This window comes from Papio anubis, chromosome 12, assembly GCF_008728515.1.
Source record: "Papio anubis isolate 15944 chromosome 12, Panubis1.0, whole genome shotgun sequence".
Lineage (NCBI taxonomy): Eukaryota > Metazoa > Chordata > Mammalia > Primates > Cercopithecidae > Papio > Papio anubis.
In genome coordinates this window covers 9,854,032-9,871,775 of record NC_044987.1, presented here as the reverse complement: position 1 = coordinate 9,871,775, position 17,744 = coordinate 9,854,032, and the positions used below count along the sequence as shown (strand labels likewise).

General features: G+C 38.6%; 1 protein-coding gene across 8 annotated transcripts in view; it reads left to right on the top strand.

Moving 5' to 3' along the window:
- The window catches only part of CCDC15 (coiled-coil domain containing 15), a 98,077-nt gene that overhangs the window by 24,603 nt on the left and 55,730 nt on the right, over positions 1-17,744 (top strand). For 3 of the 8 annotated variants that reach the window (XR_001895257.3, XR_001895256.3, XM_017949066.3), the window contains exons 5-12: positions 13-135; positions 9,239-9,385; positions 9,627-10,385; positions 13,260-13,379; positions 13,622-13,744; positions 14,770-14,877; positions 15,377-15,451; positions 15,767-15,889. Coding sequence is in view for 3 of the 8 variants with exons in the window: in XM_017949066.3 (XP_017804555.2) it covers positions 13-135; positions 9,239-9,385; positions 9,627-10,385; positions 13,260-13,379; positions 13,622-13,744; positions 14,770-14,877; positions 15,377-15,451; positions 15,767-15,865 (1,554 nt within the window). In the remaining 5 variants the exon portion in view is untranslated. Of the gene's footprint in view, positions 1-12; positions 136-9,238; positions 9,386-9,626; positions 10,386-13,259; positions 13,380-13,621; positions 13,745-14,769; positions 14,878-15,376; positions 15,452-15,766; positions 15,912-16,182; positions 16,336-17,744 lie in introns of all 8 variants that reach the window. The other 5 variants (XR_001895258.3, XR_001895254.3, XR_001895255.3 and 2 more) reach the window with 4 other exon arrangements.

The window sequence follows — 17,744 nt, the reverse complement described above, 5'->3', positions numbered from 1 at the left end:
TTTTTTTTCCAGAAAGTGCTTTCTAGGAAACCAGCATCCACTGGGATAAATACAGGAGTAAAAGGAGAGTTGCCCATTAAGGTTCATCAAGGTCTTTTAGCTGCTGTACCTTACCAGAATTATATGGAAAATCAGGTAGGGAAATATAAAAAGTAGAGGGGAAAGATACTGGCTTATTAGAACTATCCACAGCTAACTAAGGATAGGATAAAGGGTTAAGATGTCCAATATATTTTTTAATGGACTTTATTGAGATATAATTCATATACCATACAATTCACCCATTTAAAGCAATTGATTTTCAGTACACACAGTTTGCACAGGGTTGTGCAGCTGTTACCACAATCTAATTTAGAGCATTTTATTTTTAATTTTTTAATTAATTTTTAAAAATAACTTTTATTTTAGGTTGAAAGGTACATGTGTAGATTTGTTATATGGGTACATTGCATGTTGCAGGGGTTTGGTGTACAGATTACTTTGTCACGTGACATTACCTAATAGGTAGTTTTCCCATCCTCACCCTCCTTTCACCCTCCACCCTCAAGTACGCCCTGATGTCTGTTGTTTCCTTCTTTGTGTTCATATGTACTGAATGTTTAGCTCCCACTTATAAGTTAGAGCATGTGGTATTTTGGTGTTCTGTACATGAATTAGTTTGCTTAGGATATTGGCCTCTAGTTTCATCCATGTTGCTGCAAAAGACATGATCTCATTCATTTTTATGGCTGCATAGTATTCCATGGTGTATATGTACCACATTTTCTTTATCCAATATACCATTGATGGGCATTTAGGTTAATTCTGTGTCTTTACTATTGTTAATAGTGCTGCAGTGAACATATGTGTGCATGTATCTTTAAGGCAGAGCGATTTATTTTCCTCTGGATATATACCAGCTAATGGGATTGTTGGGTTGAATGCTAATTCTGTTTTAAGTTCTTTGAAAAATCACCAAACTGCTTTCCACAGTGGCTGAACTAATTTACATTCCCCTTAGTGGTGTATAAGCTTTCCTTTTTGTCCACAACCTTGCCAGCATCTGTAATCTTTTGGCTTTTTCTGACTGGTGTGAGATTTTGTGATTTTGATTTGCATTTCTCTAATGATTAGTGGTGATGAGCGTTTTTTCACATGCATTGGCCATGTGTATGTCTTCTTTTGAAGTGTCTGTTAATATCCTTTGCCCTCTTGTATGGAGTTGTTTTTTGCTTGTAAATTTGTTTAATTCCATGTAGATTCTGGATATCAGACCTTTCTTTGATGCATATTTTCTCCCATTCTGTAGGTTGTCTGTTTACTCTGTTGATGGTTGCTTTTGCTGTGCAGAAGCTTTAGTTTAATTAGATCCCGTGTGTCATTTTTTTTTTTTTTTTTTTGCAGTTGCTTTTGGCATCTTCATCATGAAATCTTTGCCTGTTTCTATGTCCAGATTGATATTTCCTATGTTATCTTCTAGTGTTTTTTACGCTTTTAGGTTTTACGTTTAAGTCTTTAATTCATCCTGAGTTGATTTTTATATATGGCATAAGGAATCAGTCCAGTTTCAATCTTCTGCATATAGCTAGCCAAATATATCCCAGCACCACTGAATTGGGAGTCCTTTCCCCATTGCTTATTTTTGTCAGTTTTGTTGACGATCAGATTGTTGTAGGTGTGCAGCATTATTTCTGGGCTATCTGTCCCATTGGTCCATGTATCTGTTTTTGTACTGATATCATGTTGTTTTGGTTACTGTAGCCTTGTAGTGTAGTTTGAAGTAGGGTAATGTGATTCCTCCAGGTTTGTTCTTTTTCTTAGAATTGCCTTGGCAATTCAGGCTCTTTTTTGTTTTCATATGAATTTTTAAATAGTTTTTTTCTAATTCTGTGAAGAATGTCATTGGTAGTTTGATAGGAATAGCATTGAATCTGTATGCTGCTTTGGGCAGTATGGCCATTTTAACGATATTGATTCTTTTTATCCATGAGCATGGAATGTTTTTCCATTTGTGTCATCTCTGATTTCTTTTAGCATTGTTTTTAAATTGTTATTATAGAGGTCTTTCACCTCCTTAGTTAGCTGTATTCCTAGGTATTTTATTCTTTTGTGACTATTGTGAATGGGATTGCATACTTGATTTGGCTCTTAGCTTGGATATTGTTGGTGTATAGGAATGCTACTGATTTTCTATCCTGAAACTTTGCTGAAGTTGTTTGTCAGATCAAGGAGCTTTGGGCAGAGACTATGGGGATTTCTAGGTATAGAATCATATCTTCTGCGAACAGGGATAGTTTGACTTCCTCTCTTCCTACTTGGATGTCATTTTTTTCTTTCTCTTGCCTGATTGCTCTGGCTTATGTTGAATAGGAATGGTGAGTGAGGACATCTTTGTCTTGTTCTGGTTTTCAAGGGGAATGCTTCCAGTTTTGCCTATTCAGTATGATGTTGGCTCTGGGTTTTTGTTACAGATGGCTATTATTATTTTGAAGTATATTCCTTCGGTGCCTTATTTGTTGAGGGCTTTTAACATGAAAGGCTGTTGAATTTTGTGAAAGCCTTTTCTGCATCTGTTGAGATCATTCTGTGGTTTTTGTTTTTAGTTCTGTTTATGTGGTGAATCACAATTAATGATTTGTGTATGTTGAACCAACCTTGCATCCCAGGGATAGCTTTATTATGGTGGATTAGCTTTTGGATGCACTGCTGGATTTGGTTTGCTAGTATTTTGTTAGGATTTTTGCATCTATGTTTATCAAGAATATTGGCCTGAAGTTTTTGTTGTTGTTGTTGTTGTTGTGTCTCTGCCAGGTTTTGGTATCAGGATGATGCTGGCCTTGTAGAATAAGTTAGGGAGGAGTTCCTCCTCCCCAATCTTTTGGAATAGTTTCAGTAGAAATGGTACCAGCTCTTCTTTATAACATCTGGTAGAATTCAGCTATGAATGTGTCCGTTCCTAGGCTTTTTCTGGTTGGTAGGCTTTTTATTACTAATTCATTTTAAAAACTTGTCATTGGTCTAGTCAGGGATTCAGTGTTTTCCTGGTTCAATCTTGGGAGGTTGTATGTTTCCAGATATTTAGCCATTTCTTCCAGATTTTCTAGCTTGTGTGTATAGAGGTGTTCATCATAGTCTCCGAGGGTTTTTTTTGTATTTCTGTGGGGCCAGTGGTAATGTCCCCTGTGTCATTTCCGATTGTGTTTATTTGGATATTCTCTCTCTTTTTAATTAGTATAGCTAGTGCTCTATCTTATTACTTCTTTCAAAGGACCATTTCCTGGATTAATTGATTTCTTGTGTGTTTTTTGTTTCTCAGTTTTTATCAGTTCAGCTCTGATTTTGGTTATTTCATGTCTTCTACTAGCTTTGGAGTTGGTTTGCTCTTGTTTCTCTAGTTCTAGTTTGATGTTAGGTTGTTAATTTGAGACCTTTCTAACTTTTTGATATGGATGTTTAAAACTATGAACTTCCCTCTTAACACTGCCTTGGCTGTGTCCCACAGATTCTGGTATGTTGTATCTTTTTCCTCATTAGTTTCAAAGAATTTCTTGATTTCTGCCTTAATTTCATTATTTACCTGGAAGCCATTCAGGATCTGGTTGTTTAATTTCCATATAACTGTATGGTTTTGAGTGATTTTCTTAGCACTGATTCCTATTTTTATTGCATTGTGATCTGAAAGTGTGGTTGATTTTTGTTTTTTTTTTTAATTTGCCGAGGATTGTTTTATGGCTGATTGTGTAGTTGATTTTAGAGTATGTGCCATGTGCAGATAAGAATGTATATTCTGTTACTTTGGGGTGGAGAGTTTTGTAGATATCTATAAGGTCCATTTGGTCAAGTGTTGAGCTCAGGTCCTGAATATCTTTGTTAGTTTTCTGCCTCAACGATCTCTTTTTCTTTTGGAGATGGAGTCTTGCTTTGTCACCCAGGTTGGAGTGTAGTGGCATGATCTTGGCTCACTGAAACCTCCGCCTCCTGGGTTCAAGCAATTCTCCTGCCTCAGCCTCCTGAGTAGTTGGGACTACAGGCACCCACTACCATGCCTGGCTAATTTTTGTATTTTTAGTAGAGATGGGGTTTTACCATATTGGCCAGGCTGGCCTTGAACTCAGTGATCTCTTTAATACTGTCAGGGGGCTGTTGAAATCTCCCACTGTTATTGTGTGGTTATCTCAGTCTCTCTCTCTCTTTTTTTTTTTTTTTTGAGACAGGGTCTCACTCTGTCGTCCAGGCAGGAGTGCAATGGCATGATCTCAGCTCACTGCAGTCTCCACCTCCTGGGTTCAAGTGATACTCCCACCTCAGCCGCCTGAATAACTGGGACTACAGGTGCACACCATCATGCCTGGCTAATTTTTGTATTCTTCGGTAGAGATGGGGTTTCTCCATGTTGACCAGGCTGGTTTTGAACTCCTCATCTGCCCACCTCGGCTTCCCAGAATGCTGGGATTACAGGCGTGAGCCATCGCACCTGGCCTGAGTCTCTTCATAGGTTTCTAAGAACTTGCTTTATGAATCTGGTTGCGCTTGTGTTGGGTGCATATGTATCTAGGATAGTTAAGTCTTCTTGTTCAATTGAGCTTTTTACTGTTATGTAATACCCTTCTTTGTCTTTTTTAAAATTGTTATTTGTTCAAAGTCTGTTTTGTCTGAAATTAGAATAGCAACCCCTGCTTTTTGATGGTTTCCATTTGCTTGGTAGATTTTTCTCCATCCCTTTACTTTGAGCCTATCTGTGTCGTTTCATGTGAGATGAGTCTCTTGAAGACAGCATACCATTGGGGTTTGCTTCTTTATCCAACTTGCCGCTCTGTGCCTTTTAATGGGGCATTTAGTCCATTTATATTCCAAGTTAGTATTTGGTGTGTGCAGATTTGATCCTGTCATCATGTTGTTAGCTGGTTATACCGACTTGTTTATGTGGTTGCTTTTGAGTATCACTGGTCTATGTACTTAAGTGTGTTTTTGTAGTGGCCAGTAATAGTCTTTCCTTTGCATGTTTAGCACTCTCTGCAGCACCTCTTGTAAGGCAGGTCTGATGGTAATGAATCCCCATAGCATTTGGTTGTCTGAAAAAGATCTTATTTCTTCTTCACTTATGAAGCTTAGTTTGGCTGGATGTGAAATTCTTAGTTGTAAATTCTCTTCTTCAAGAATACTGAATATAGGCCCCCAATCTCTTCTGGCTTTTAGGGTTTCTGCCAACAGACTTGCTATTAACCTGATGGGATTCTCTTTTTAGATGACCTGCCTCTTCTCCCTGGCTGCCTTTAACATTTTTTCTTTTATTTCAACCTTGGAGAATCTCATAACTGTGTGTTTGGGGGATGGTCTTCTTCTTGTGTAGTATTTCGCAGGGGTTCTCTGCATTTCCTGGATTTGAATGTTAGCCTCTCTAACCAGGTTGGACAAATTTTCATGGATGATATGAAAATATGAATACATTTTGCAAGTTGCTTGGTTTCTTTCCCTCTCAGGGATGCCAATGAGTCATAGATTTTGTCTTTTTATATACTTCCATATTTCTTGGAGGTTTTATTTATTCTTCTTTATTCTTTTTTCTTTATTTTTGTCTCACTGAGTTATTTTGGAGAGCCAGTCTTTGAGCTCTGAGGTTCTTTCCTCAGCTTGGTAATTCTGTAATTAATACTTACGACTGCATTATGAAATTCTCGCAGTGTGGTTTTTCAGCTCTATCAGATCAGTTTGCTTCTTATAATGGCTGTTTTGTCTATCAGCTTCTGTATCGTTTTACTGTAATACTTAGATTCCTTGGACTGGGTTTTGACTTTCTCCTGAATGTTGATATTTTTGTTCCTATCCATGTTCTGAATTCTATTCCTGTTATTTCATCCATTTCAGACTAGTTAAGAATTATTGTTGGGGAACTAGTGCAGTCATTTGGAGGTAAGAAGACATTCTGGCTTTTTGAGTTCTTGCACTGGTTCTTATGTTTGTGGACTGTATTGTCCTTCAGTCTCTGAAGTTGCTGTCCTTTGGATTTTTTAAAAAATCCTGTTGGATGTCCTTGGGGGTTTGATTCTGGTATAAGGTGGAGTCAGTTGACTGGCTTCATTTCTGGAAGATTTTAGGGGCCAGGACTCAGCTTATGACTCTTGGACTGTGTGCTCTAACTCTGGGGGACTGATATTGGCCCTGGCTTTGTTCTCTGGCCCCTTAAGGTTAGGGACCTGCCACAGTGGAGGAGCTAAGGTGTTCCCAGGCTGCTGGTCACAACACACTGATGGATGGTGCCAGCCAAAACACTTTTTTGGGTGGTGGCAGTGGGATTCATGCTTGTTTTTATGTGCCAGCAGCAGTGGCAGCATGGCAGGGTGCATGCCATGGTGGGATGCTGGCAGGTGCAGAGGTACTGGCCTCATTGTAGGCATTTGCAGTCGTGGTGGTTGCAGTGCTGCACCAGAGGATGGAGCAGTGGGGGTGGGGCCTACTGGCATCATTGTGCATGTTCACTCTGGTGGCAGTGTCAGCATGTCATGGGCTGCTCGCAGGCATGGGGCTGGTGCCCTCCATGTAGGCATTCATGTGCAGCAATGGCTGTGCAGGGCAGGGGGTGGGGCTACTCATCTCCTTGCATGCCTTCGCATTGGCAGTAGCGACACACTATTGCAGGCAGGGTGCACTCACATTGGCAGCAGTGGCATGGTGGAGTGTATGCACACTGGTGGGGAAGGGGAGGCGAGGTCTGCCTACACACACACGTGAGCAAAATGATGTAGGGGTTGCTGTGGGTGAGTGCATGCTGGAAAAGTGGCCTGAGGGAGGACGCAGTGGGGGAAGGGCATAGGCAGGCTCATGCTGGTTGGTGTGGTTAGCTGTGATGGTAAGGCACGGTCTGCCAGCACAGGAGCTATTATGTGGGCCTCTGGAGGCACCCCAGTGGGCATCTGAGGTTGTACTACAAGCAAGTGCAGCCAGGCTGGTGCCCTGGGAGAGGCTGGTAGACGGGTGCACTCATGTAAAACTGGCCCTATCTCACGGACAAGATTGCCCTGCACTGTTCACGTCCGACAGTTCCTCTATGGCTAATGTCTCCTAGGGGAGCAAAGTGGGCCTTGGGGGATGGGCAGCCTGACCATGCCCCACTACAGATACTCCTGTACCAAATCCTCTAGGCTTTGCACTGGCTGGAATTCTACCCCACCACCTCTCTAAGCAGCTCTCCCTGATAGCACAAGTGTCGGTGGGGGTTGTGGGGTCTCCTGCTGCCAGGATTCCAGAGGTCTGTGGAGTAAGCAGGTCGCTCCTTACTTGTTCAATTCATCCCTTCCTCAGGAGCCATTGGGGGCCAGGGACGAGTCCTGGTGCACGGTAGCCCCATTCAAGGTTCCCAGCTTCCTCCCCTTTTGGCCCAGTGTCTGTGTCTTCCCTCTGTCCACTCTTAATGCTTTCCCTCCAAAGATCTGCTAGGAGTGTACCATTTTCCTAATGTTCCAGTGTCTCGTTAGCAGATGTTCCTCTGGGCTGCTTCTAGCCAGCTATCTTGCCTTTGGGATTTGCTCTAGAGCATTTTCTTCTCTCCTTAGAGAAACCCTGTACCTCATTCTCTCCTTGCCCTTAACCTCAGTCCTGGGCAACTACTGATCTACTTTTTGTCTGTATAGGTTTGCCTATTCTGGACATTTCATATGAAAGCTATTATATGATATATTGTCTTTTGTGACTGTTTTTTTCTCTTTGCATAATGTTTTAAAGTTCATCCACATTGTAGTGGATGTATCAGTACTTCATTCTTTTTATTGATGAATAATTTATTGTATAGATGTACCACATTTGGTTTATCTGTTTATCAGTTGGTAGACTTTGGGGTTCTTTGGTGGTTGTAAATTATGAATGATTGTGTATGAGCAGTTGTGTACACATTTTTGTGTGGACATTCACTTCTTTTAGGACATTCATTTCTAGGAGTGAAATTGCTGGATCATATAGTAATTCCATGTTTAACATTTCAAAGAACTACTAAACAGTTTTCCACCAGCAATATGTGAGGGTTCCCATTTCTCTGTATCCTCTCCAACACTTGTTATTGTCCTTCTCTTCTGTTATATCTATGCTAGTAGGTGTGAGTTGGTATCTCACTGTACTTTTGATTTGTAGTATATTTTCCTGATGACTCATGATCTTCAGTATCTCTTCATGTGCTCGTTGCCCAGTTGTATAACTCTCGTGGATAAAACGTCTATGCATGTGCTTTGCCCATTTTTAAAGTTGAGTTGTCTTTTTGTTATCAAATTGTTAAGTGTTTATATATAAATTTATACATAAAATATATATATTCTGGATACAAGTTCCTTATCAGATAGTTGATTTGCAAGTATTCTCTCCCATTCTGTAGACTGTTATCTTACTTGATTAATAGTATTGTTTATGGCACAACATTTTTAAATTAGTCACTTCTTTTTTTCTTATGTTGCTTGTGCTTTTGATGAATTATCTAATAATAATTGTTTATCTTAAGATCATGAAGATTTACTCCTATGTGTTCTTTTAAGAATTTTATAATTTTTAGCTCTTGATTTTAGGTCTGTGATCCATTTTGAGTTAATTTTTCTGTATGCTGTAAATAAGTGGTTCATCTTCATTCTTTTGAATATAGGTATCTAGTTGTCTCAGCATCATGTGTTGAAAAGACTATTCTTTCCTCATTGAATTTTCTTGGTACTCTTGTCAAAAATCAATTGACTATAAATTTGAGGGTTTATTTCTGAACTTTCAGTTCTGTTCCATTGTTCTGTATGTGTCAGTATTACAGTGTCTTGATTCCTGTAACTTTTGTAGTAACTTTTGAAATTAGGAGGAGTGAGACCCTTATCTTTGTTCTTCTTTTTCAAGAAGGTGTTTTGCTACTGTGCGTCCCTTGCATTTCCATGTGAATTTTATGATTAACTTATTAATTTCTGCCAAGGAAAAGCCAAGTGGCATTTTGATAGGGAGTGTTGTAAATTTGAGAAATATTACCATCTTACCAATCTTTACTCTTGATCCATAAACATGTTATGTCTTTCCATTTATTTTGATCATCTGTCATTTCTTTCAATTATCTTTTTAGTTTTCATTATACAATCCTATACTGTAAACATTTTATAACATTTGAACATTTGACTATGCTGACCTACTAAAATTATAATAGCAGTGACCTGAAGCCTAGAATTTTATTGCAATCACATTATGTCTGTAATAGCTACATTGTGTGTGTGTGTGTGTGTGTGTATGTTTTCATTGTTTTTTTCTTTAGGAACTTGACTATGAGGAACCTGACTATGAGAAATCTTCATCTCTTGTAACTGATGAGAAAGCGAAAGAAGATTTATTTGGGAGAGACCAGCAGGACCAGCAGGATATCCTTTCTGAAGATAAGAATGAACCTTTCAGCAGAGTTCAGGTAAAGCAACAAGAAATTAAATTAACTGTGATTTGGACTAGGTATTGCCAGTAATGTTGTACTGATTTAGGATTGTAGATTTAGCTTTTGTTAAGTTGGACAAAGATTATAATTTCACATTTTATTCTAGTAATTTGCTTCACTGCCATATCATTTTGAGATTATTTTAGGAATCTTTTGGAAAGCCTAGAGTATTGCTACTAACTCACATTCTGTATTTGGTGTTTATGTTCACTTTTAGAAAGTAAAATTCAAAAATCCATTATTTGTTCTGATGGAAGAAGAACAACAAAAGCAGATACATTTTGAGGGCCTTCAGGATATTCTGCCGGAAGCTCAGGATTATCTTCCAGAAGCCCAAGGTGATTTGCTGGAAACCCAGGGTGATTTGACAGGAATCCAGAGTGTTGAGCCAGATACCCAGGCTGTTGAGCTGAAGGTTCAGATTACTGAGCCAGAAGGCCAGGCCACTGAGCCAGAAGGCCAGCCTATTAAGACAGAAACTCAGGGTATTATGCTGAAAGCCCAGAGTATTGAGCTAGAAGAAAGGAGTATTGTGTTGGAAACTCAGGATTTTCTACCCCCAAATCAGGCTTTTCTAACTAAAAACCAGGATGTTTTACTCAAAGACCACTGTGTTCTCCCTAAAGACCAGAATATTCTACTCAAATATCAGGACCAGGATTTCCTACCCAGAGACCAACATGTTCTCCCCAAAGACCAAGATATTCTACCTAAATATCAAGACCAGGATTTTCTACCTAAAGACCAGAATTTTTTATGTAGAGACCAGCATGTTCTCCCTAAAGACTGGAATATTCTACCCAAACGTCAGGACCAGGATTTTCTACCCAGAGACCGAGGTTATCTTCCCAAAGACCAAAATATTCTACTCATATGTCAGGACCGGGATTTTCTCCCCAGAGACCTGCATGTTCTCTCCAACGACCAGAATATTCTATCCGAATGTCAGGACCAAGATTTTCTACCAAAATATCAGGTAAAATAGAGTGGAAAGGAGACACAAGAAGAAGAAATAAGTTACTTAGGGTTTTGAGGAGGGATTTGTAAGGACTACAAGTATACCTTGGAGATATTGTGGGTTCAGTTCCAGGCCATTGCAATAAAGCAAATATTGGAATAAAGTAAGTCACACAAATTTCTTGGCTTCCCATTACGTATAAAAGTTATGTTTATATTATACTGTAGTCTATTAGTGTGCAATAGCATAATGCCTAAAAAAAATACATACCTTAATTTAAAAATACTTTATTGCTAAAAAAAAAAAAAAGCTTACGATTATCTGAGTCTTCGGCAAGCCATAATCTTTTTGCTGGTGAAGGGTCTTGGCTCAATGTTGATATCTGCTGACTAATCAGGGTGGTGTTTACTGATGTTTGGGGTGGCTGTGGAAGTTACTTAAGACAATAATGAAGTTTGCCACATCATTTGACTCTTCCTTTCATGAAATATTTCTCTGTAGCATGTGATAATGTTTGATAGCATTTGATCCACGGCAGAACTTCTTTCAGAATTGGAATCAATTCCCTCAAACCCTGCCACTACTTTATCAACTAAGTCTGTGTAACATTCTAAACCCTTTGTTATCATTTTAACAGTGTTCACAGTAGATTCCATCTTAAGAAAACACTTTCTTTCCTCATCATAAGAAGTAACTCCTCATCCATTTAAGTTTGAACTTAATGGAGATTGCAGCAATTCATTCACATCTTCAGGCTCCACTTCTAATTCTAGTTCTCTTGCTGTTTCTACTACATTACGATTACTTCCTTCACTGAAGTCTTGAATGCCTCAAAGTTCATGAGTTCAAATCAGCTTCTTCCAAACTCCTGTTAAAGTTGATATTTTGACTTCCTCCCATGATTCATGGATGTTCTTAATGGCATTAAGAATGGTGGACCCTTTACAAAGGGTATCAACTTACGTTGTCCATATCTATCAGAGGAATCGCTGTCTATGACAGATAGACCTTAAGAAATGTATTTTATAAAAAACAAGACTTGAAAGTCAAAATTATTTCTTGATCCACAAGCTACAGAATGGATGTTGTGTTAGCAGGCATGAAAAAACATTAATCTCCTTGTAGATCTTCATCAGAGCTCTTGGGTGACTAGGTGCATTGTCAATGAGCAGTTTAAAAGGCATCTTTTTTTTTTTTTTTTGGAACAGTTGGTTTCAACAGTAAGTGTAAAATATTCTGTAAAACATGTAAACAGACGTGCTGTCATCTTGGCTTTGTTATTCCCTTCACAAAGCACAAGAAAAGTAGATTTAGTACCATTCTTAAGGGCCCTAGGACTTTTGGAATGGTAAATGAGCATTGGCTTCAACTTAAAGTCACCAGCTGCATTAGCCACTAACAAGAGAGTCAGCCTGTCCTTTAAAACTTTGAAGCCAGACATTGATTTTTTCTCTCTAGCTGTGAAACTCCTAGTCATCTTTTTCCACTATAAGGCTGTTTTGTCCACACTGAAAATCTGTTGTCCAGTGTAGCCACCTTCATCAGTGATCTTAGCTATATCTTCTGGATAACTTGCTGCAGCCTCTCATCAGCACTTGTTGCTTCACCTTGTGCTTTCATGTTATAGAGACACCTTATTTCCTTAAACCTCATGAACCAACCTCTGCTAACTTCCAACTTTTCTTCTGTAGTTTTTTCACTTCTCTCAACCTTCATAATGTTGAAGAGAGTTAGGGCCTTGCTCTGTATCAGACTTTGACTTAAGGAGATGTTGTGGCTGGTTTGATCTATCCATACCGCTAAAACATTTTCCATATCAGCAATAAGGCTTTCTTACTTACCATGTATTCACTGGAGTAGATTTTAATATCATTCAAGAACTTTTCCCTTGCATTCAAAACAGGGCTGTTCGGTACAAGAGGTCTAGCCTTTGGACTGTCTTGGCTTTCAACAGGCCTACTTCACGAAGCTTAATAATTTCTAGCTGTTGCTTTAAAGTGGGAGACATGTGGTTCTTTCTTTCACTTGAACACTTAGAGGCCATTGTAGGGTTATTAATTGGCCTAGTTTCAATATTGTTGTGTCTCAGTGAATAGGGAGGCCTAAGGAGAGGTGGGGGGTGGCCAGGTGGCAGAACAGTGAGAACACACACAACATTTATCAGTTAGGTTTGCTGTCTTATATGAGTGTGGTTATGGCACCCCAAAACAATTAGGATAGTAACATCAAAGATCACTGACCACAGATCACCATACCAGATATAATAATAATGGAAAAGTCTGAAATATTGTGAGAATTTCCAAAATGTGACACAGAGACATTACGTGAGCACATGCTGTTGGAAAAGTGACGCCAGTGGATTGACTTGACATATGATTGCCACAGACCTTCAGTCTGTAAAAAACACAGTATCTGCAAAGCATAATAAAACCAGGTATGCTGTATATTGTACCTGATTTGGAGATCCATACTTGGAAAAAATAGTTTCTTGATTGGTTTCTCAAAACTCCAAATCTCTTACTGAGTGTTATAGTATTACCAGCAGCATATTACTCCAAATAAACAATTTGCTGTTTCTTTTCTTTTTCTATCTTTAAGTTTTTAAATCAACACTCTACCCAGATTTTATGAACAATCTAACTTTTTATTTTTAATCTTCTTCATTAGGAAAAAATTTCTGGCAACAAGGAAGAAGAAAGAGAGCAACAGGAATTAGATTACTTAGGGTTGTGGTTGGACTTTTGTGCAATGGAGTGTAGTTTTTTGTTTTATTCCATAAGGTGCTCAGTTATATTCTGATCTTAGTTAACTCCAGAATTCTCACTAAAACCTAAAGTCTTAACCTGTCATTCTTAACTGAACAGTTGGTATGTTGTGTTTATTCTTTTTTAGAAAGCAGATCTGAAGCAGCCAACATCCATTTTGATAGATAGGAGAGGGAGAGAGGCGCTTCCTCTGGATGTCCATCAGGATCTTCTATGCAGGCATCATCAGGCCTCCATCAGAGGCAAGGTAGAAAAGAAAAAAGAGACCAACAGGAACTGAATTATTTAGAGTGTAGTTTGAAGTTTTCAAAGGTTGTTCTTAGCTAAACTTCGGAATTGACAAAAAGTATGGGTTTCTCTTTTATTCCATAATGTCTTAAATTATCCTGAAAAAAACTACCCTTTGGCCTTCAATGAAGCCTAGAATATTATTGCTATCATGTTAGTCTTACTAGACAATTTATAGTTTATGATTATTTTCTCTTTTAGAAAGTACACTTTAAGGAGCCATACTCTGATATGACAGATGAGAAAGGGAGAGAAGACTTGTCTCTGGCAGATTATCAGTGTTTGCCTCCCAAATCCCAGGACCAGGATGACATCAGAAACCAGGTAGAGCAGAATGAAAAAGATATAAACAGGAAGAAAGTACCCGGGTTTTATACATCCCAACAACTGGTAATTTAGAATGAGGGACTTTGGAGCTAACCTAAGAAAATAGTGGCTTTTTTTTTTTTTTTTTTGATGGAGTCTTGCTCTGCCGCCCAGGCTGGAGTGCAGTGGCATAATCTCGACTCATTGCAACCTCTGCCTCCTGGATTCAAACGATTCTCCTGCCTCAGCCTCCCGAGTAGCTGGGATTATAGGCACATGCCAGCATGACTGGCTAATTTTTGTTTTTTTAGTAGGGACAGGGTTTCGACATGTTGGTCAGGCGGGTCTCAAACTCCTGACCTCAGGTCATCTGTCTGCCTCTTCCTCCCAAAGTGCTGTGATTACAGGCGTGAGCCACTGTCCCTGGCCAGAATATAGTATTTTTTTATTCCTTCCCACATTAGTGGGAAGATTATTCTAAGTCCTATTAGAACAGAGGAACTGCTTCAGGAGCATAGAGTGTTAAACCCTAAACAATTCAGTTTCTCCTGGTTTCCTCTTTTTTTTTTTTTTTTTTTTTTTTTTAATTTTTCTCTTCTACTTTGTACTTCAGTGGTACAAAAGACCCTGGTCTGGGGAACTATATGAGTCAAAATCAGTTCTGTGATTTCTGAGGCTGTTGTATCATGTTCATATCTTATTCCAGAATCAGTTGACTATTTTAATTTAACAAGATAATTATTCAGCTCTTACCAAAGCCAACAGTATTGCTGCAAGTATATGCCCCTACATGAACAATGTAGGATCTAGAAGATACTTAGGATTTGGTGAGTTCATCAGACTGTTCTGTCCATGATGGGATTAAGAATTAAGGTCTACATAGTTGAGCTAAAAGTGTAACATCTCCCTCATATCAAAATATATCAGAATATTTTTACCTAGTTTCATTTCTCTGGAGTTTTCACTGATGCTTATGATATTATGATTAGCATTACACAATTTTTTTTCTATTGTTGTTTTTCCTTTAAAACGTGTTTCTCAAGCAACCTGCATCTTTTATGAGAGAAGAGAGAGTGAGAGAAGAATTGCCTCTGGACTGTCATCAATATGTTGTACCTAAAATCCAGGACCAAGACTCTCCTAGAGAACAGGTAGAACCGAATACAGTAGGAGGACTGTGTACTTTCTAAAAGAGGAACAAGGCTAATATATAACATTGAGGCCGAAGCCTGTCAAACCAGCTTGTTTGTGGGATACATAGAATTAAGGCCTCCAGAATTAAGCTAAGAGTATAATGTTTTTGGTTACTTCAAAATGTGCCAGAGTAATCTGGAATTTGCTTTAAAATACTCCAGGAGAAATGTTGGAGAAGAGATAGATTAAAAAGCAAAATGTTGCTAATTGTTGAATCTGTGTAATTGTTGAATCTTGAGATTCATTATACTTTTTTTTTTCCTACTTTGAGGCATGTTTGGAAATTTTTATGTTGAAAAACACACACACACACACACACACACACAGAGCTTTAACTGTGTTCTGTTATCCTCATCTAGTGTCATTACTCTGGGATTGTCACTGAAGTCTATAATATTGTCACTAGCCCATCATTTCTGCTTAGACAATCAGTTTTGTATTTTGTTGTTCCTTTAGAACAAGCATTTCAAACCACCCTCATCTTTTGAGAAATGGGAGATTGCAAGAGGAAATATTCCTGGAGTGCCATCGGTATGTTTCACACAATATTCAAGATCTAGTCTCTCCTAGAGAAGTAGAGCAGAATATATTGAGTAAGTAGCAGAGTGTAAATTGCTTTTTTTTTTTTGGCTGAAGATTGACAGGGCAGTGTAACTGCTTCAGGAATTTAGCATTAAGGTCAGTAATAATGGGCAAAGAATATAACGTTCTTTTGTTCTGTGATGTATCACACCATTCTGACCCATTGAAACTACTTCACTCGTCTTCACTGAAGCTTTTACTATTGTCACAGGAATGATGATCCTGCTTGGATAATTTATGTTCAGTGTTTATGTTGTCTTTTAGCACAGGAACTATGAGCAGACCTCACATGATATGACAGATGAGAGATGGAGAAAGGAGTTACTTCCAGAGTGCCATGGATATATTTTACATGAAATCTGAGATCCAGGCTCTGCCAGAGAGCAGGTAGAGCAGGGTATATTAAAGAGTAAGCAGCAGAAAGCAAATTAGTTAGAGTTTGAGTTGGGCTTATCATAGTTTCATTACCAAAAAAGATCATGATGATCGTGTTATTTGTTTTTAATATTAGCAATAGTATTATTAATATTATGAATAACAGCTTACATTGATTGAACACTCACCACAGCCAAAATGGTTTTAGAATTTTATATGAAGTATCTTGATTTTCATAATAACCATAGAAGATAGATACTGTTATTATCATTGGTTTATAGATGACATTTAAGATTGCTTTGCAGGTAGAGTTAAGATCCAGAACGGTGACAAGAAGTATAATGTCTACTTTTATGCCATAATATATCAGACTATTCTGACTTACTTAGATTACTTCAGGGCTATCATTGAAGCCTACAGTATTATCACTACTGTGATACCACTGCTCACACAATTTGGTAAGTGTTTTTGTATCTTTTAGAACTTATACTTTAGGCAGCAGCCATCTGTTTGGTCAGCTGAAAGATGGCCAGAGGATTTGCTTCTGGGTGGCCATTAGCACCTTTCACCCACTCACCAGAGAGATACTTTTGGCAGACGACAGGTAGAGCACACCATAGGGTATGAGCAGTGGAATTTAGACAAGATTGTAGGTACCTACTAAACTGGGAGTGGTCAGGCTGATCAAGAAGCACATTCCTGTTTTATTTCATACAGTGCAAAATGTGTCCTGAGATTATTATCCTAATCCTAAGATTATTTGAGGTCTCTCATTGAAACCTAGGGTATTTTGGGGAGCATTTATTGCCCATTTGAAAAACTATAATTTTATATGTATTTTTATAAAAGGCATATTTCTGATGGCCATTGTCCTTTACAGTGTGAGAGGGGAAGAAATGAGCAGTTCTGAGGGCGGGGGTTATGAGGATCTTCCACCCCATGGCCAGGGCTAGATCGCCATCAGTAAGCTGGTAGAGCATAAGGCAGGAGCATCAAGAAATAAACTAATCAGGTTTGAGCTGGAGCTTGTTAGGTTCCTCTTGCCTAAGGTTTGGGGGCATTGAGTTAAGATCTGTAGTTTTTCAAGAAAATGTTACAATGTCCTGGCCTACTAAGATTTTTCTGTGGCTTAACTGAAGTTTGGTTTTTATCACTGGAATTTTACCCCTTTCTGCATAATTTTTATTTTCCGATTTTATGTTTTTAAAAACAAACACTTACGGCAACCAGCAGTGTTAGGCTGTATGAAAGAGACTGGAGAGACATTTTCTCTTGGCCTCTTTAAGAGAGCAGAATTCTAAGGAGGCAAAGAAGCAGAAAATAGAGTTGGGCTGAGGTTTTCAGGACTGAACTGCAACTCTTGGTGATTTTTAGTTTGGGTCTATAAGGTTGGCCTAAGGGTATGCTGCTGTGTTTTAGTCTACATTGTCATTTATACATCCTGAGCCCTGCCAGGCTCTTTCCTACCTCCGGTCTTTTGCATATGTTTTTTCCTCTTGTCTGGGTAGTCTTCCCTTTTTCCTTCATAAAGTCGGTCCCTCTTATCCTTCAGGTTTCAGCTTAAATGTCACCTCCTTGGAAAAGACCGTCCTTACCACCTTATCAAAAATAGATCTCCTCTTTTCTGTTTTTCTCTATCCTTGCATTCTGTTTTTCTTTATCCTTGCATTTTGTTTGTTTCCTTTTCAGTGCAAAACAATTTGTAGTTAGTTACTAGTTTACTTGTTTTCTTATTGTCTAGAGATTTCCCACTAGCCCATAAGCTTTGTGAGAGAGGTACCATACCTGTTTTATTTACCATTATATGAACAGCACTTGGCACAGTGGCTGGTACCTAGTAGTCACTCGGTAGATATGTTTTGAATGG